General features: G+C 45.0%; 1 protein-coding gene across 1 annotated transcript in view; it reads right to left on the bottom strand.

Annotated features, from left to right (window-relative positions):
- The window catches only part of LOC147881951 (Sugar isomerase (SIS) family protein), an 86,547-nt gene that overhangs the window by 12,267 nt on the left and 53,418 nt on the right, over positions 1 to 20,862 (bottom strand). The window contains exons 17-22 of the mRNA XM_087402016.1: positions 12,869 to 12,932; positions 12,669 to 12,742; positions 12,299 to 12,352; positions 12,030 to 12,098; positions 7,035 to 7,124; positions 6,796 to 6,903 (exon numbers count right to left, since the gene is read on the bottom strand). Of these exons, the coding sequence (XP_087258142.1) occupies positions 6,796 to 6,903; positions 7,035 to 7,124; positions 12,030 to 12,098; positions 12,299 to 12,352; positions 12,669 to 12,742; positions 12,869 to 12,932 (459 nt within the window). The remainder of the gene's footprint in view (positions 1 to 6,795; positions 6,904 to 7,034; positions 7,125 to 12,029; positions 12,099 to 12,298; positions 12,353 to 12,668; positions 12,743 to 12,868; positions 12,933 to 20,862) is intronic.

Below are 20,862 nucleotides of genomic sequence, written 5' to 3'. Positions count from 1 at the left end.
CCTTTCACCTGTTGAGTTTCCTGCCTCAGCAGGAGTGTTTCGGCCCGGGGGAAGCTGGTCTCCTCTACTAGGTCGGGTAAGCCTTTCCATCCAGCATCCTCCCGTCGATGAGGATAGTCAGCTGTAACATACAGGGCCTAGGCAAAGTTCCACACCGTCGCCGTAGGCAACTGATCCGAAATCAGCTTCATCCAGGTGTCTCTGGAGGTGCTATTGATATCCTTTTTATCCAGGAACACAAGTTGGATGCCAGTGATTGCGCTAAGTCTGGCAAACTGCTCTCAGGACATACCTTCTGGTCACCTGCTATGGGCACAAGGGGAGGTACTTGCATTTCGGTCTCTCCTTCTATTCTCCCCTTGGTTGCTGGTCATGGTATTATCTCCCCCTCTAGAGCTCAATGGATCATTATTTTGGTTGGAGGACGTAAGATTGGTCTTCTCAATCTTTATGCCCCCAACAACAGAGGGGAGAGGATCTCCTTTTGGAAGGAACTACTCTCTTGGGCCCCCATTGCAGATTCCTGGATCATTGGTGGTGATTTCAACATGGTTGAATTGCCATCAGACAAAAAGGGAGGCAGACAGGGTGGAATTCACTCTTTGGAGAGGACAGCCTGGGATGCCTTTCTCTTTTAGTACAGTGGCAAGGACACTTGGTTTGATGATGCCTTTCATGTTATGCCACAGTCACTCCTGTACTCTTGGTCGAACAGGAGATTACATATGCCTATCCATGCACGTATTGACAGATTTTATATAAACGATTGGGCACTTGACAGAGGCAGATCTGTATGCATTTCTATTGGGGTTTCCACCTCAGATCATTTTCCAGTGGTATTGCAGATTTTTGAGCCTCATCGGAGAGGACGCATTGCCAGTGTCAAGATTCCAGATGCTTTTTATGCAGAGGAGAGCCTCACGGAGGATATTTTACAGATTTGGGTTTCTCACATACACGGTGGAGTTGTCCGCCCATCTCAAGTAGCTACAGCCATATCTGGAATTAGTGACTATTATCATACATTCGTTGAGTCCAGGAGACGTGAGATTAGTATACGCCAATAGTTAGCGTCCCCTCAGAGGTAAGAGCAGAAGAGGCCCACTAATGCTTGGATTCAGGAGCGCCTTGTTGCAGCAAGGGCTCATATGCAGACATTGTTGGATCAGAGAGCAGAGTATGCCTTTCATGCACGGGAATCATTTTGGATTCAGATAGGTGGCAAGGTCAACAAACACTTCTTCTCTACTCATGGGCCCATACATGGTAGAGATAGTGTCTCGCAGCTTGTTGACTGAAATAGGGTTTTACAACCAGATCCGGATGCCGTCATGCGTATAGCCTCAGAATTTTTTGCATCCCTTCTTACTGCAGATCCGGGCACACAGGCCATAGATGATGCCAGAGAGGTTATTTGACAGTGTATCCTTGTATTGGTGAAGGATGAGATGTATGGTTCTCTGGATGCACCTTTCACCAATGCAGAATTCAAGACTGCATTGCTTGCCCTTCACAAGGGCAAGTGCCCAGGTTCGGATGGACTTACCCCTTCCTTTTTAATTACTTTTTAGGAGCAGATTGATGATCACATTACATCAGCTTTGCAGGGCGTGTGGGACTCTGGTGAGATGCCTGGTTCACTTACAAATGGTCTCATTCATCTCATCCCAAAGGGGGGTAATAGGAATCTAGTGTCTCAGTGGAGACCCATCACTCTATTGGGCACTTGTTACAAGATTCTGGCGAAAGCCATCAATCTACAGCTACAGGTTTTTCTTCCAGATTTGATTCATGACACGCAGACGGGGTTTGTGCATGGTAGAAGTATTTTTTATAATATTTTGTCATTTTGGGAAGCCTCAGAATGGGCCATGTAGAAAGAAAGAAAGAAAGAAAGAAAAAAAGAAAGTTTATTAAAGTCTTCGGAAGACCGATGGGTCTATGAGACTGTGAAAATCCTGATACAACGAGCTGTGGTAGTGGAGCTACTAAACGAGCGTCCATACCAATGCAAAATGCAAAATGCCAAAAATGCAGAATGGCAGTACTAAGTCCTAAGTACAACATAGTCATGTCGGTGGTTGACTATATATCAATCTCAGCATCATCATCAATATCATCATCATCCCCAGCAACAACGAGATATCAGGATGGATGAGGCAGTGGAGGCATGAAGTCGGCAATAGAGTGTTGTCGGCCACTCAGAGGTGCGGTCCTGGCACGTCTCTTGGTCGTAGCTCTACGTCTAACCAGGGCTACTGTGGCCAAAGATTGGCCATTCTACTCTTGGACTTTGAGAAAGCCTACGACATAGTAGACTGGGATTTTTTAGAGGGTACTCTATCTCGCTTTGGTTTTTCAGATGCATGGATTAGAGGAGTATCCTCTCTCTACAGATCAGCCCATAGCCAGGTGCTCATGGGGGGGGGGGGGGGGAAGAGGGGACAGATTTCAGATTTCTAGATCAGTCCGCCAGGGATGTCCTCTTGCCCCTTTTCTTTTTCTGTTTGTGGCAGAAGCTATGAGTATCTACCTTAGATCTCAAGCTGATATTTATGGGCTGAGGCTTCCTATCCGCCGGGAAGAAGAGCTCTTGGATAGTGAGTTGGCAGATGACACGGCTGTTTTTTTGGATCCCTCCCCCAGGACACTCACTTCCTTCCTGACAGCCTTGGATTTATTTTGCACGGCTGCATGTGCACACATTAATTGGCATAAATCTTGGTTTCTAGATTTGCGATGATGACACCCTGGATTGGGGTAATGATATTGGCTTCACTTGGGTACAGAGGGGCGTCTCCGTTAGATATTTGGGCTGCCAGATTGGGGTGGGCATCTCTCCTTCACAACAGTTTGCTCCGGTGTTGGAGAGTATCAGAAGTAAGCTCCTTTGCTGGAGCTCAGTCAAACTTGACTTGGCTTCCAAGGTGGTGGTGGTTAACCAGGTTCTTCTAGCCACAGCATGGTTTGTATGCTCTTGTTGGTGCCACTCTAGGGATTGTATCAATCAGCTTAAGAGGCCTGTACGAAACTTTTTATGGAGTGGTCTAGATGGCACAACTGATGTTACAGCCAGGGTGGCTTGGGAGACCTTGATTCTTCCTACAAGAGAAGGGGGTTTGAATATCATCGACCCGGATCTATAGTGCAGAGCCCTACTTTGCAAGGTCGTTGTGAGAGGACTTGTGCCAAGGCAAGAGCCTTGGAAGGATTTCTTTATCAGATGCATACAGTCTCGCACGCCCACCTCTGGAGAGGACTGGATACACAGTACCAGATGGTTTTTTTTTTTTTTTCAAAAAGAGACTTCTATTAAGTAAGAAAGAAACCCGCTAGAGCAAAATCTGTGTGGAAATACACCATGCTAAGCATGTAATAAAAAACACCTCAGAGGAATGAGGTAGAAAGAAACCAAGGCTGAGGCTGAAAATGCCATCTCAACCCTGTAGAAGTCTCAGCAAAGAAGGGAGAGTCTCTCCAATCTCTGAGAAAAGTAACTCTCCTGGAGGAGGCTACTCGAGATGATCCCTGCATGGTCGCCCAAATGGCCATCAGAGTGTGTATAGTATCTGTCCAAGTACTGGCCAAGATCTGAGAAGGGTGAACCTGAGAACCCTCCAAAGCCTCAGTGCATCTGGCACCAGATGGGTTTTCACCACAGCCCACCTCAGATCTCCCTCTTCCCCTCTTATGGTTGCTATCCTGAAAGCATGGGCCAGCTTCACGAGTACTCTTTGCAGGATTCCCCCTTCCACCCGTGAAGAGATTGAAAGGCAGTCTATCATGTGGAACGACAGTATTTTGGATGAGCATGGCAGACCACTTGGAGCTTCTCCTTACATGCAGTGGCCAAGATGGGAGAGGGGCCTTGCATCTACTGTGGGAGCATGGAAAGCCTTCAGGCAGCTTCCTGCAGATCGACAGGCCCAGTTATTTCTTAATCTCAGAGGGAGTGTAGGAAGAGTCCAACAGATTGATGCAGCCTTGCCCTTGGATTGGGTGGACACAGATGATATGCCTATTACTTGCTCCACCTAGATGGGGGCATTTTCTAGATTGGGAGTTCCTTTACAAGTGATTGCTTTTCGTGACACTCATGAGGATGCCTTAGTCTTTGATGTTTCTTCGGGGGGCAGGCTGTCCAAATCCACAGATGATATCTTGTTGGAGGTACCGTTCCAGCCAATCACGATAGTGGGCTTTATGAAGCATGGCTCTCTCTCACAATGGTACTTGGATCCTGACCCGCTTCTCATCGCCCTGGGCTCATGGAGGCTGTGGCTCTATGGAGGTGTCCCAATTAAGTTTTTGCAGTGGGACCCTGGGGAATGGGAATGGTTAGATGAAGGGCACGGAGAGAAGGGCATCCCCTTCTTTCGTTACACGATCAGTAATGCCAAGAAATTCCAGCTCAGCTATAGGGGTTGGAGGCCTACCAGAGCTCATCATTGGGAGAGCTTTCATATTTCTGCTAACTTGCAGGAATTTTTTTGGCAAAGGCTCTGGAAATCCCACCGGAAAAGAAAAATCACTCTTCTTTTGGCTTTCTATTCATGGTGGGATAGCACTGAACCAATGGAGATCTAGGTTCGGAGCTGACCCTTCTTGCCCTCGTTGCCTTTCTGCTTTGGAGACAATACAGCACTGCCTTTGGGATTGCAGATAGGCGAGAATCATATGGAAGGGTATTGCAAGACTTTTCAGTACTTTTGTTCGCCTACCCTTCTTCATGACCTGGGGATCAGTGGCTTGGCTCACTCTTTCAGGGCCCCAGGTCTTCTTTTAGAGACTTGACTCCTCTTGGGCTCTTCACATCCGACGACATCTTGTGGAGTCGTGCTCTCTAGAGGATGTTTCGGCCACTCTCTTCAGAGCTGCTTATTCCTCGGTTGACTCTCCATGGGAGATCTTAGCTAGCATTGCAGCATGGCACATTTGGAGAGCCAGATGCACTAAGGCTCGGGAGGGTTCTCAGGTTCACCCTTCTCAGATCTTGGCCAGTTACTTGGACAGATACGGTACACACTCTGATGGCCATTTGGGCGACCATGCAAGGATCATCTCGAGCAGCCTCCTCCAGGAGAGTTACTTTTCTCAGAGATTGGAGAGACTCTCCCTTCTTTGCTGAGACTTCTACAGGGTTGACTTGGCATTTTCAACCTCAGCCTTGGTTTCTTTCTACCTCATTCCTCTGAGGTGTTTTCATTACATGCTTAGCATGTTGTATTTCCGCATAGAGCTTGCTCTAGCGAGTTTCTTTCTTACTTAAAAGAAGTCTCCTTTTTGCCAAAAAAAAAAAAAGATGGTCATTTCTGCTTTCATATGTGATTTTGAGCACATCAGTGAACCTGTGACCATTTGTTGGCTTGGCAGGGAAATTGTGTGATCCATAATGGATTGCTAGTAACAGTTCCGGGTCTTGATGCAAGTGCCCGAAACATGTTTGGATGTGTATTATTTGCATGGTGAAGCAGGGCTAAGGCAAAGGGGCATTGATGCCTAATGGAATGTGGAGTGCTCTGAATGCAAGAGGATTTGTGAGTACTGTGTAATCCTTTTCAAGGTCTTCCAAGTAATAAAGAAATACCGAAGGGGGTGCCAAGGGTTTGGGGGCCAATCTGTGTCCTTGTTCTTGAGCAGGACCAGTCTCTCCCCATTTGTATTTGGAATATTTGCCGAGTATTATTAATGTGAAAGCATTGGTTGGTTAGTTGTCTATTACCGCCCTCTTGTTGGCCTTGAGGCCTGTTTCAAACACTTATAAGTGTCATGATAGTCCGATTGCAAGACATCCAAGAATCCAAAAGACTTATGCTCTTCTAAAAAGGCAATTCTTTTGGCCTAGCATGAATAAGGACATCCAAGATTATTAAGTGCCAAAGGGCAAAGCAAATAGAGTGTCTTAAGTAGGCGACTTTATCCATTGGAGATCCCACCTAGTAGGTAGGAAAATATTTCTATGGATTTTTATGTTGATTTAACTAGAACACATAGAAGTCATGACTCTATGTGGGTCATAATTGACTGATTGACCAAGACAACCCATTTTATTCCAACTATGACACCTACTACAATTCCCAGGCTAACTCAGCTTTAATTCTAATTTTACAGCTTTGCAAGGATGCTTTATTCCATCTGCAGATGTAAGACTACGCGCGCGCGCGTGTGTGTGTGTGTGAGAGAGCTTTTGGAGATGTATAGTGGGAGCTTTTTCCATTGGGGTGAAATTGGCAGCACGCCGCATTGATTCCCCTTCCTGCCCCCGTTGCTCTCATCACCGCGAGACAGTTCCTCATCTATTATGGTCTTGCCCGCACTCTCGCATATTGATCACTCATGTTTCTCATTTGCTGCGGCTTCGGTTTCCCTCTATCAGATTTGGGAAACTCTTCTGGATGTTTGGATGCCTCTCATCTCAGATGTCTCCATTCCTCCTCTTCTTTCACTGGACACGCTTTTGGGTACTATGGACCATTTGGACACAGAGATTGCATTCTAGGATGAGTCAACAGTTTCCTCAGGCATATGTTTTCTTCAGAATGTCCCTCAAGCAATCCTTATATGATAGTTTTGCTGCAAGGGACTTGGATGCTACTAGCCTTGAAGTGTTTTCTGACTGTTTTTGAGTTCTTCCATTGGGCTCTCCTTTGAAGTCTAATGTCATGTACATTGATTTCATGTTAATATAGTAATGTGCTTTCACCAAAAAAAGTGTGTGTGTGTGAGAGAGAGATACTTAGTGGCTACAAGAAAAGAAAGAAAAGAAAAGAAATTGAATTGGAATTTGGATCAAACCTTCAAATAATGATTGAGCAAAGTTGAAGTGCTATAGTTGAAACCAACAACCTCCTTTCCTTGTGTCCTTGACTCATTGATTTGTTTCCGGACACAAGATGCCAAAGACTGCGATTAGATTACACAACCCAAAATCATCTGACTGAAAACATAGGGGAAAATACCTCTTGTGATGAATATTTCAATTATGATGGAAAAGTAACACATGCATACAGCATGACAACAGGATGATATTTCACCTTGCCAAGTTCCACACCCCATTGGTCAAAGGAATTTATTCCCCAAATGAAGCCTTGCACAGCAATACGATGCTCATAAATAGCCAGGAGCTGCCATACACATACGAGCTTACACATCAGAGTTTTCAGGAAATATTATAGCATTGTGTACTCTGTAAATACATAAATAATAGTTGCTAGAATGTAGAACCACTACAGATCATGTTGCTGGACCTTTAAAGAGATTGAAAAATAGAGCGCTGAGTGGTGATTTAACTTCAGGAAATGGAGATTTTTACAGGAAAAAAGATCCTTGCTACCTCCCCAATTACTGTCACAGGGTCCCTTCAGCACAAAATGCATCGTACCCTCACTCTTACTATTCCATGAGCAACTAATTTCATTCCTATCTCCATGGATTCAGCCAGCCCTTTTGCAGTGCTTAGCTTGACTCACAAGAACACCATCTTTTTGCTGCCATGATTCAATGGACTCCCCCCCTCCCTCTTTCCTTCCCCCCCAAAAAAGAAGAAAACGAATGCCCCAATCCTATCATCTCGAAGGGCAAACTTGAGCTCTTCACCAAGTGACTCATCATTACGTGTGATGCTTAAATCATCCACATTAAGACTCACAAGGATGATGCTAACATTTTTTATTCTGAAATAGAGATTTGTCTCTAATGTTGCTTTTGCATGGTAAATGTCCTTGGAGACCTAGCGCTCTTGTCCCTTTCCCAAAACCAGGTGGCCGCTCCATGAAAACCTCCTCGTCAAGTCTCCATCTAGGAAGGATATCTTCACATTCTCTTGCCACATTGGCCACAAGAGGGGTGCTTCCATGAAAAGCATCATTATGACAATGGTCGACTTTGCAACTGGTGCAAAAGTCTTATAAATGTCTGCCTCCTCTTCCAGGGAGCATCTCTTGGCACAAACTAGCCCACTATTTATCAGAAGAACCATTTGGCTTCACTTCTTATAAACCACTTGCATCCAACCACAGACGGTGAAGGGGCTGCAGGTGGAGGCGCAGCCAGATGAGGAGCGGATGGGGAGGAGCTGCGTGGAGGGCTGTGGGTGGAGGCGCTGCAAGATGGACAGGGCTGTGGGCGGAGGCGCAGCCAGGTGGGGAGGGGCTGCACTGATGTGGAGGCGTAGCCAGGCAGGGAGGGGCTGCACTGGCGTGGAGGTGGGGAGGGCTGCAGGTGGAGGCACAGCAAGCCCGATGGGGCTGTGGGTGGAGGCACAGCCAAACAGGGAGGGGCTGCACTGACGTGGAGGCGAGGAGGGATGCGGGTGGAGCACAGCCAGGCGGGTGGGACTACGGGTGGAGGCGCAGCCAGGTGGGGAGGGGCTGCGCTGCGGGTGGAGGTGCAACCAGGCGGGGAACGGCTGCGGGTGGAAGAGCAGCCAGGGAGGGCGCAAGGAGGGGGGGGGGGAGGTTGCAGGAGGAACCTTGCCTCTATCGAGAGACTCAGGGAGCACAAGCAGGCCTCTCAATGGCTATTCAGCAAATACGAGACTGCCAAACTTGACCTGCAGTCAATGGAGATGTGAGGTGCAAAGTTCGCCTACCATTCCTCCAAAGCGAGGTGCATGCAATAAGAAGGCGGGATGACACAACTATTCTTCCAAACCACGGGCCCAAGACAGATAGGAGGGGTCCCAGCTTCAGTTGTTACCTCTTCTATCAACAACCCTTTGAGGTAGAGGAGGATACCCCTAGGTATGGGCAATATCATTCTAGGTGGCACCTCTGGCTATGGGAGGGTAAGACCCTTGCATGAGGTGCAATGGGATCCAATCATCCATGCAAGTGATTCTTGCCATTCAAGGTAGGGCACTCTAATCAAGTGGTAGAAGTACCCTTCTCCTCTCACACCCGCATTGGTAGACGACTTCAGCTGGATGCATCAGCTTGGACACCCTCACAAAAGCGACATTGGCTCAAGTAGCAGGTGCCATATGAGGTGCACCATGCTTTGGGTATGCCTCTAGACTAGCTTCCGTCCGAGGAAGATTTCCTATTTCATTTGATGGAAGACTGCCCATAACTTATAGACGATAGCTCGCTACCTATGGAGCTGTCCAACAGCTTAGAGGTTTGGCAGTGCTCTCTCAAGATGATGGCCAAGACGCTCGACACGGCTTCACTTGGTGCATCTACACTATTATAAATCGAGGAATCTATTGGTTATATAGCCCTCCACCCTGGTTGTTTGCACCTGTTTCCAGGATACTCTAGGCAGTGAGCTGGGATCCATTTCATAGCAGCCAGCTGCCCATTTTGATTGGCTAAGTATCGCATGAATTGCTGATCTGTATCGTTCCTCAAGTTTTCTAGTAGAAGGTTCTTTGACTTTTCTTTTTTTCTTTTTCCTTTTTTTTTTTTTTTTTGGGGGGGGGGGTGAAGGAGGGACATACCTGTTACCACTAAAAGTCCGACTCTTTCTTGGGGGGAGGAGTGTAAAAGTCAAAAGAGTGGCTGCTGCTCTTTCTTGCTCATATTCTGAGAAGGGTAGCCTGTACATTTTCCCATAAACTTAGCTCTCACAAAAAAACGTGTGGTCCTCCAACAGCCCCTTTGTTCTACTGTCTTCCATCTCTTCTGCCCTCACATTTTGCTGCCGTCGTAAGCTTTCCCCTTTCCTCACAATTTAACGCTGTTGCTCACCGTTGTGTGCAGTAAGTGGCTGCCCATAGGCTGACCCTTGCAGCTACTACTGGGGATAGTTGCACTCTCCCTGCCCTTACACAAGTCCGGGAAACCCCCCCCCCCCCCCTTTTCCGCCCTCCCGTGTGCTGCCAAAAGAGAACTTTGTACAATAATATTTTGGTTTGACAAAAATGGACTCAATGGCACGTCCATCAACTCCCCCACTATTAGCATTTCATTCTTCCCCAAGGACAAACAACAGGTAGACACACAGTCCAAGAGCTCCAGAATCGCATAGTAGTAAGGTGTATATTGTGGGCTTTAGCTCTGCATTGGCCATGTTCAAGGAGACTGATTCTAGGCAAGCCTCGCTTTGGAATAAGACAACATACAAGATGTCACCAATATTCTTCAGCTTAACTTGACAAAAAACCCTCAGCTTCTCCAACCACGCCGTATGTTTAGGCTCACACTTGGTTTTGTTATTCCTTTGGTAGTATTGCTCCATGGTGAGTAACATGGAGATCAAAAATCACATGACACACTTTCCAGTGACGCTCAAATTTATAGTTATCAAGCGTGTATTGGGACATTGTCGGTTTCCTATGTCCACACTTTCACACTATATGGGAGACACCCACTACCGTGGCCTTGATGCTGATGGAGGGGGTTGCTGAAGGTGAGATGCTTGTCAAGAACACAAGAACTCTCGCATCAAATATCATTTTGGACACGTAAAGTGAAGATAAGCTCCTTGAGAACCACCACTAGGACCAAGAACCAAGACTGACAACTGCTGGTGAGCTGCACAACCTCATTCGGCACCTCAACAGGACTCAAAAGTTACCAGATGCACCACTAGGCCAAGAATGGACTCTTGCGAATGGAGAGAAGAAAGCATCCAAAACTGACTGCAAGCACGCTAAGCACATTGGACACACATCCACCTAGGGACGACCAACAACTAGATAAAAGGGACCTTAAACACACTTTTCATATAATAAGACAATGTTGGTGTTGAAATATGAAAGTCCAAGGCACCTTAAAGGCCCTTCAAAAGTTCCCAAACAAAAAAGGACTTTTCACTACATTCTATTTGCAACCTCTATGATTGACTGAGCACTAGCGATGGTGGAATCGTCAAACCTAAACCCCAAGCCCTTTGACCTCATTCTCAAAATAGTTGTCCACTAGAGCTTGACCATCATGTCACCAATCACAATAGATCTATAATTGATATGGTGAATGGATCACCAAAAATTTGGATACGCTAAAAATTATTGATTGTCCACAACATGAATTCCACACCTACCACGTCTATAAAAGAGTTACAGCAAAAGAATTCAGAGTCTATAGTGCTCCTTGGATCTATGCAGTCTTCAGCTTTTACCTTGAAAGTGCAAGGTCTGAAATGGTGATGATAGAATTTGCACTTATGCCATTGAGTCCTGCTAATGAATATCTAATAACGGTATTTCATCGAAATTTCCATTTTCTTCCTCTTCACTGTGTTAAGAACTGTAATTTTCAACATTGAGTGTAGGGTCTCTATGCTTTGCATACTAGCCAATCTGTGGAGCTTATCCCTCAGGGCTTACATGCTGCATAGAAAGAACTGTGGGACTTCCAAAATCAATACATGAAGTTAAATCATGCTTGCAGCTAGCTCAGCAGAAAGTCTCTGCCTGTGCATTACTACACAAACTTGTCATTGTTTCAAAAACGAAACCTAAAAGTGCATTTTGTAGCTTGCTATCTAGAAAAATTTCTGATAACTTTGAATCAGAATACAATATCTGAATCCATGTTGATCAAGATTATCTAAGGGGGTGGGTATACTGTAACCTTATCTCATCTAAAACTTGAAAGAACATGTAACAACACGATATGTTTGTACAAACATCTCATACACACATATGTCATAATCACACAATTGTGGTCGATGTTATGTGGGTATACAAGACCTAATCAATTGAAATTGCAAAGGTGTGTGCACACATGCTCAAAACAACATCCACAACAAAAAATTTCATAGTCATAATTGACCACTGAAACAAGGATTCCACAAATTCTAGGGACCTCTCTAATCTTTTCTTGAATGACAACCATCTAGATCAATTTTACTAGACTTTACCACATTACAATATAATGTCACTGAAGCAAGAGCTATAGATGAATATGTACAAAACATCTCATGGTGCGATATGTTAGAATCATGTACAATTAAGTGTGGCCATGTCAGGGACACACAGATTTTCCAGAAGTGCATATGCAAGTTTATACACATGCTTGCAACAAATTCTGCACTTAGCAAGCACCATATTCACACTCGCACATTGAAACAATGCCCTATATTACCTGGCCAAGAGTATATGGTGTAAGGCTGGGCAGCAAAATGCTAAGAGATGGACGATTCCCTGAAAACGTCTGCTCAAAATTCCATGAATATTAAACGTTAGCTAAACATAACTGCAATAGCTGAGCAAGAAATTTTGGCGTAAGGCTGGGCAGCAAAATGCTAAGAGATGGACGATTCCCTGAAAACGCCTGCTCAAAATTCCATGAATATTAAACGTTAGCTAAACATAACTGCAATAGCTGAGCAAGAAATCTTTACTGCTCATCACCTTATGTGGGACAAGATGTTCAGGTACACCCTCAGCTTTTAGTTCCTCTGGTGACTGCAAAAATCCAGTGCATATAGTTATGACGAAAACATCTAGAAAGGACTAGCTAAAGTGAGGGTGGTCGAGGGGATAGTTGTCACTTTCACAGACCCCCCCCCCCCCAAAAAAAAAAAACACCTTTCTTCAAAAAAAGGCATCCAGAAAGAACTAACACAAGGATGGTCAAGACCACTTTCACATCGCCATAACTCCCCCACCCACAAAAATGACTGGGAAAAAGAGCTACACAGATCAATTTTACAATTTACTTTAATCGCAATCCTTTTCGAAGGTCAGGAAACTCAAAACATCAGACGACATCTGTGCGCACCTTTCCATAAGCAAGAGCATCAGCCTGTGCAAAGAAGTTGCACATGAGCTCATCGTGATTGCTCACAGTTTCTCCTACACATTCAGAATAGAAACAATGAATGCCCCCCTTTACCTACATGTAAATACTAACTGGTCTATTCTAAGAAGTATAGTAAAATCACTGGGCAGCCCCATAGGAGCCACCAAAGAATTATACACCTTTAAGAGAGACGGGCTGTTGACTCTCGATAATCCCAATGAAGTCGCACGGAATGATACGACCCTGTCAAAGTACCAGATGCAATCAACAGCATGAATACAGTTCTCAAAAGTAAAGCACATCAATTAAAACCCTGAGATTAAAGTTGAGATATTCTATCTATGCACGTCGCAATACTAAAAACATGCAATCAGCCAATCCCTTTGAGCTTCATCACTCTATCCGTCAAATCTGGGTCATCAGTCAGCACAAATCATGTCAGAGATAATACAAACATGGCACCTTCTTGTTCAGCCACCAATCCGTCAAAATCTATGGAAGATCAAATTGGCATTACACCTTAAGTATCTACGTTACCCAAAAATAGATTATAATAGAGTACATTGCATGGAAAGCTCATAACAACATAGATTAGTCTATCTAAAGCTCCACGCTCTTTCTTAAAGAGGCTTCAAAATATGTATGATAAATGTTTTGTGATATAACTGTCCATTTGCAGAGACAAAGGGCCAATACTCCCTCGACAAAGAGAGAGAGAGAGAGAGGTGGGGGGAGGGAGGGAGGAGGGGGAAGGGGGGGTGAACATCTATGGAAGATCAAACTGGCATTACACCTTGAGTTTCTACGTTACCCAAAAATAGATTATAATAGAGTACATTGCATGGAAAGCTCATAACGACATAGATTAGTGTATCTAAAGCTCCAAGCTCTTTCTTAAAGAGGCTTCAAAATATGTATGATAAATGTTTTGTGATATAACTGTTCATTCGCAGAGACAAAGGGCCAATACTCCCTCAACAAAGAGAGGGGGAGAGAGGAAAGGGAGGGGGGGGTTAAACATTTATGAAAGACCAGAAATGCCTATGACAGAAAAAGTTGCAATACATCATGGTTGGAATACCCCACATAGGGGAGTTATAGATGTCTAGCATACCTTGACACGAGTAGTATGAGCTAAAGATAAGGCTGAAAACACATCTGAAATCAATGGAACAAACCAAGTCTCTGTGCTAGGCATCGTGTAGTAAATATCTCAAGCAGCCCTAACCTGCATCTGATCCGTCATGAGAGATCTAAGCTGCACGAGCATGGCTAAGGTCCCAATGAGAATCCTAGTGTCTTTGTAGCATGTCTAAATTCTGTGGGGTGCACTTGCGAATGTTGTGAGCATGCTGCTCTGATGGTGCGAACATAGTCCCTCAAATGAGGAACCTCCTCGTTAGTCTTGTAGGCACCCTCCTACTTGTTTGTTGGCGACTGTGAAGAATATGCTCAAGGTGTCCTACGAACACCACTCAATGTGGGCTCCTCCCCTGTCTTGTGTCCTTCAAAGGCCACTCAATGTGGGCTTCTCTGTAGGCCATCTCATGGGCTATCCATAGATGCCACTTATACCTTGGTATGTGACTTGTAGGCCTAGTTATAGTCAATTAGGACTATTGGTACAGTTAGTTTATGTACCATCTAGGTTAGTTAGGACACTTAGTCCGGTTAGGGCAATTAGCCCTAGGGTAGGAGCCAAACTCGATGGCTATTGTGACTCAGACTCGGCAAGAGCTTTGAACACCCATAAGTCCATTCACATATCATTACCCCAGCAGTTGTGTTTCTTGGATTAGCCAAAAGCAACTGACAAGTGCTTCAAGCGACAGCCATGTATGGATTTCCTAGCCATCAGAAGGTGTGATGATTGTATGTAGGTTAAAGAAGACTCTATATGGCTTGAAACAGGCACCTATAGCATGGGAATTAATAAATTCTTTTTAAGAATTTGAGAAAGATCCAAATCTTTATTATTTGAGGCTACGTTATTTGTGGATGATATACTCATCACTCGCAACAATAACACATTTATTGAATCATTAAAAATGCATTTTCGTAAGTCATTTGAGATCACAGACTTGGGTTTGATCCATTATTGTTTGGGTATAGAATTGTGGCACTGTCTGATAGAAACATTCTCAAGGATAAAATATCTGAAAGATATTTTGGTAAGGTTTAACATGCAAGATTGTGAACTCTAAAGAATCCCATGGATGGCTACTTTGCGATCTCTAAGAATCAAGGCAGACCCCTACAATCATTTTACATTTTGAGAGGGTTTGTTGGGTATGCTCCAATCATAGGTAGGCACTCTCAACGGCCCATATGGTAAGCCTCTAGCATAGAGCACCAGACAGCCTCCAACATGGAGCCGTTCACATTGTGATGATATTCTAGTTATGACTTCAGACAGAATCTATGAAAGAGCAACTACTTCATCCTTTTGTTTCTTAAGGCTCTGTATACCAATTTAGACTTCACAGGTCTTGAGAAAAAGGAAACAGATTCATCATATTCTTGCATTGATCAAATTCCACCTTTTGATCATACACATTTCTCACATCTCCACTAGATTCTATAGATTTATGACATAGTGCATTGGCTATGGATTCAGTTGTCATTACCACTTGTGAACCTCACATGAGTCCTCAGCATGCGGACATCTCAGTTGCGGATTTCAAATTAAGGAGTCTAGGTTTCTCCATAGGTTTGGTGAAAAAAGATTTTGCGCAGTACATGAGGCGGCAACTATGCCACATGTCACTTTAGACTCAACCTTAGTCCAAAGTTAAGGGTTTCCAACAAAAACCAAAGTTTCTTTGTATTTCACAATGTGTGCACAACCCATTTAACCTTTCTCAAGCTTTATGTGCACAATGTATTTCACAATGTGTGCACAACCCATTTGACCTTTCTCAAGCTTTGTTCGATGTTGTGTGTTCTTTCTCCTCTCAAACTTCATACACCATCTCGAGAGGTAATCCCCTAATCCACCTACATACTCGATTTGTGTGATAGAACTCTGGAGTAACCCAAGTTAATCAGGATTTGAACATCTCTTAAACTTTTGATGAAATCCATCCTAAACCTAAAGAGCCAAGTAGAGCTTTCACCTTGTAGAAAGCATTGTGGAGAGACCTTTTCTAAGTGTTTATGAAAAATCAAAATTGATCTATGACACAATGTGAATGAAAGAATTGGCAGTCCCTGTCACGATCTGTGACGTATTCCTTTCTCTATATCTTAGACTTATGGATGGTTTGATAAATAGACACTTGTGGAAGGGTATACCCTTTCGACGGGACACTTCCTATGAGGCACAATCCTTCACAAGAGACATTCTATTAAAGAGACACTCCTATTGTAATGTACCTTCTCATCAAGGGTCACACCCTTCACAAGGGGTACACACCTCTTCATGCACATACACTTTGGAGTACACACCTTTTCATGTGTGACTCTTCACTCTCTATATAAGAGAGGCCCAACTGTATGGATGACACACTACAGACACTCAAGCAATACAAATATAATTTCGCTCCTGCCTGTAGGAAATGCCCCCCACCTTCTAGCGCCTATCTGATACATATCTTTCCGCTAGAAGGATATCCACGCACGTTGTGCATGGAAGAGATGGAGAGAATGAGCGTAAAAATTTTTAGCGCCAACCCCACCTAAAGTCATCAATGGCCTCTCCATCTCCCCCACATCACGAGTTGATGTGAATGGACATGACAAAAATCGTGTCTTTTGATGTGCTTAGGCTGTCCCAAAACCAAGGGACGCACCTTTTCCACCATTGGACACACCTTTTGATGAAGAGTTTTGACTCCTCACCCAAGGGACACACCCCATCGTGGAAAAAAGGACACCTCTTTTCGTGTGGGGATACCCCTTTTTAAAACAGGGTCACACCCCTTCATGAAAAGGTACACCTATTCCAAGGGTCACACCCCTCAAAATAGGCACACCTTTTGGCACCAAGCACCCTACAAAAGGGTACCTAAAAGGGCTAAAAAGGAAAACCAACCCTATACCCAAGACCTAACCCTAGACTACCCAAGGGTTCTCCAAACCCACGTTTTAATTTTTTTAGTAACCACCACCCATCACTAGGCGCACAAATCAAAACGCGAATTCCTGCAATACGTTTCGCCTTTTCTTCCGTATGTTTTGCAGCCTCTATTCGTCATCTTGCTGCCTCGATTTCTGCAAACAGCGAAGGTGCCAGAAATTTGCCATCTTCTACCGCACATCAGCCCTGGAAGCAAGCAACCAGCAGCGCCAGATGCAAGCAGACTGCGCCTTTTATCAGGCTTCCATCCTACAATCTACTAGATCGCTTTTGGCAGCTGGCCCTCGCTAGAGCATCGCCACCATACCCGCCTGTGACCAGCAGCCCTTGCTGCCCATCTCTCACGATTCAGACCAGCCTGCCTCTTGCTGCTCATCTCGCCACCCTCCCCATTGAACTGTGGCCTTTTTGCTGCCTTTCCAGTCACACTCAAACAGGCCAAGCCCTGCTCTCCCATGGTACGCAGCACATAGCACAGTTTCAACTCAGAAGACAGCGCCAGGTTCCATGCAATCTGCCCTCTTCTGTTAATCGCCTCTGCCACGCCTCAATCAGCCTTGAAAGTCTCACCAGGCGCCTCTTAATCGATGGACCTCCGGACAAGAGATTTTCAAGCCTTGCTATGCAACTAATTGGCAGATCTAATCTATGCCAGGTGGATTCTTTCCATTCTATTTCTAAGGATTCTCTTTCATATTGTTATTTGACACTCATTATCAAATTACAGCAAATAAAAGCCTCCTCCTTAAAGCATGGAAACCCCTAGTAATTCCCCTGTCGCTTCAAGGACACCTCAGGCATCATCTACCACACAATATCGTGTTCAGATTGCACAACCAGCCCATTTCGGAGCTTTTGCATCGTGGGTCTTCTGTGTCACGTGCCCTTCCAGTGACTTGGACCACATCCTATACCTTTTGCGTGAGGCACCTCAGTTACATTACTTCCTCAGCACAGTCCAGGTTGTGTTCCACGAGACACATAGATACCCAGAACCCGATATTCCTCACGAGTTTGTTGCCCATCTTTGGAGAGACTTTTACCCCTCAGCTTCAGCATCTCCAGGGTACTCTCCACCTCCTTCAGCTCCCAGATATCCTCCTGCACAGGTTGTACCTTCCCCAAGACAGTATTTACACTTTGAAGGCACTCCTTCTCCTGGATATCCTCCACTCCCGACAGCAGCTCCTTATCCCTTCTCAGATCCGTGGACTCTGCAACCTACCCCTGTACTCTCACGAGCAGTAACACCCGTTTCGGCATCACCAGTGTTACCTCAGACAGGACCTCCTTTACCAGATTTCCACGGCTGGTTCCATCCTGCTTCTCCTGCCCCCTCCAACATGAGCAACCTCAGGAAGCAGCCCGAATCTTCTTCCAGGAATGGTACAAACTAGAGCGCAGGTTCATGCTTTTCTCACAGGGATCTCAGATATGTCGCAATGCTCGCGTGCAGCCTCTCCGGAGATAAGCGACTTAAGTCCAAAAAAGACCCCTGAAGTCAACTTACAAGGCGAAGCACTACTTCAACTTCAAATTTCCCACCTTCAGGACAGCATCTCCAACTTAGTCCAGAAAGTCCAACAACTCCAAGATTCTCGCAGTACCACACATACAGAGGATGACATGACGCCACCAGACGACTATGTGGACTCGTTCCCACCTGAGGTAGAAAACACTGAACTCCGTGCTCTCTACCGGTTACTCCAAGCTTCCAAAACTAAAAGACTTGACATTAAACTTCCGGAAGCCTACACTGGTCAACGAAATCGCCGAACAGTTTACCAATGGCTCGCAAAACTGCGCATGTACTTTGATACTGTTGACCTCACTGAAGGCAAAAAGATTGCCTTAGCAACCTCCCTCCTTAAGGATACAGCTTTCCTATGGTGGCAACGACGCTTAAAGGACGGCAAAAGTGTGTTAACTTGGGAACGTTTTGAACGCGTGCTCCGTAAGCAGTTCATACCTGCAAATGCGGGCTTCCAAGCACGTTCAAAACTCAGACAGTTGGAGCAAACAGCCTCCCTGTCTTCCTACATCTCTCAGTTCATCACATTGGTGTTGGAGATTGATGGTTTAACTGATGATGATCGCCTTCATGCTTTCATCTCAGGCCTAAATCCCTCGTTACGCATTGATGTCCTCAAAATCAAACATCGCCACCACAGCTGGCGCTATTACAGATTTCCAAAACACAGGGAAGCAGAGTGCTAATAGAAGACAGAACTCTACTATGGCCAAAGGTGCTCGCCCTCAAGATAATCCCAAGTTTCGAAAAAACTCGGGTAATCAAGGTCAGCGACAGTGTCAAGATCCCCACAAGTCTTAGAAAACGTATGCTGGATTCCAACAGAAGCACTCCTCCAAGGATCGCGCCTCTTCTCTCTCACAAAGTCATCACCGTCATCCTCAACATAAAGTTGCGGCCACTGATAAGAAGAACAACTCCAACACAAAAAAACTTTGTACTATCTGTACAGGCGACCATAGATGGTTCGATTGTCCCAAGCGACCAAAGCAAAATTCCAATATGGAACCTAACACTTTCCAAACAGAAGATGCTACCCTAGCACAAGACAAGAAAGGCAAAGCTGTTCGAATGGCAAATACCATCCACACGAGCCTTGCCAGCAACCCCGAACCTTCCCTGGCCACTCAAGTACTTTGTGTTCAAGGATCGATTCGTGGAACAACGATCACTATCCTCATCGACAGTGGCTGCTCTCATAACATCCTAGCTAGTTCTATGGTCGATAAACTTCAGTTGACCACCAGTCCTAGTCCCATGGACTATCAGATTGAACTCGCAAATGAAACTACCTTCTTGTGCAACACCAGGATCAAAACCTTGTCTTTTCGCATCCAACATTATACGGACAAGTTGAACTACAACATCATGCCTCTTTCTCGGTACAATGTCATACTTGGACAACAGTGGCTCTACGACTATGATCCATCAATCAATTTTCGCAGCCATACTATCCAGTTTGTCTACCAGGGAAAACTTATTGAGCTAACTGGTTCTAGGGACTCTCCTTCAACCCCAGTTGCCTCTGCCCTACAAGTAAAGAAGTGGGTTTGTAAACATCAAGTAAAGACTTCACTTCTGTTGGTTACGGCAGTAGTGGAGACACCAACAAAGGATCCTCCTGAATACCTCAACCAACCTTTTTTCCAGCCCTACCTCAATATTTTTCCACAGGAATTGCCAAAGCCGTTACCACCTCGACGACCAGTGGATCACCCAATCGAACTTATTCCCGGCAGTACTCTACCATCAAAACCTCCTTATCGGGTTTCTTACACTCAAAATGAAGAAATCCGAAGACAGGTGACCGATCTACTCGACAAAGGTTACATTCGGCCCAGTCGCAGCCCTTTCGGATCTCTTGTACTACTTGTGGAAAAAAAGAATAAGTCAATGCGCCTTTGCATCCACTATCGAGCCCTCAACAAGCTCACTATAAAAAACAAGTATCCATTGCCTCGCATCGATGACCTCTTCGATCAACTTCTACACGCAACACAGTTCTCAAAGATTGATCTTCGTTCAGGTCATCATCAAATTCGCATACGAGAAGGCGATGAGTACAAGACAGCTTTTCGAACAAAGTATGGACACTATGAATATTTGGTCATGCCTTTTGGGTTAAACAATGCCCCGGCCACATTCATGACACTAATGAACGACATCTTCAGGCCTTTCCTCGATAAGTTCGTCATCGTTTACCTCGATGACATCCTCGTTCTCAGTAGATCCCTACATGAGCACAAACAACATCTTCACAAGGTTTTTGAAGTTCGCGCAAATTCTCTCTACATCAACATTGAGAAGGTGAGTTCTTCAAGACCCAACTCGAATATTTGGGACATGTTATTTCAGCTCAAGGCATCTCTGCGAATCCCAAGAAGGTCGAGGTAATCCGAAACTGGCCTACTCCTAAGAATGTTCATGATGTCCACTCTTTTCTCGGATTGGCAAACTTCTATCATACAAAGGTCTATCAGTTTTCCGAAATTGCAGCTCCTATGTCCGAATTATTGAAAAGCACAGTGGGTTTTTCAATGGCTTCCCGAAACAAAGTACAGTTT

The sequence above is a fragment of the Dipteris shenzhenensis genome, chromosome 30 (assembly GCF_047967505.1).
Source record: "Dipteris shenzhenensis isolate YYH24624 ecotype China chromosome 30, Dip_SZ_1.0, whole genome shotgun sequence".
Lineage (NCBI taxonomy): Eukaryota > Viridiplantae > Streptophyta > Polypodiopsida > Gleicheniales > Dipteridaceae > Dipteris > Dipteris shenzhenensis.
Note: the sequence above shows the minus strand (reverse complement) of the source record. Positions and strands in the feature narration are given on the sequence as shown.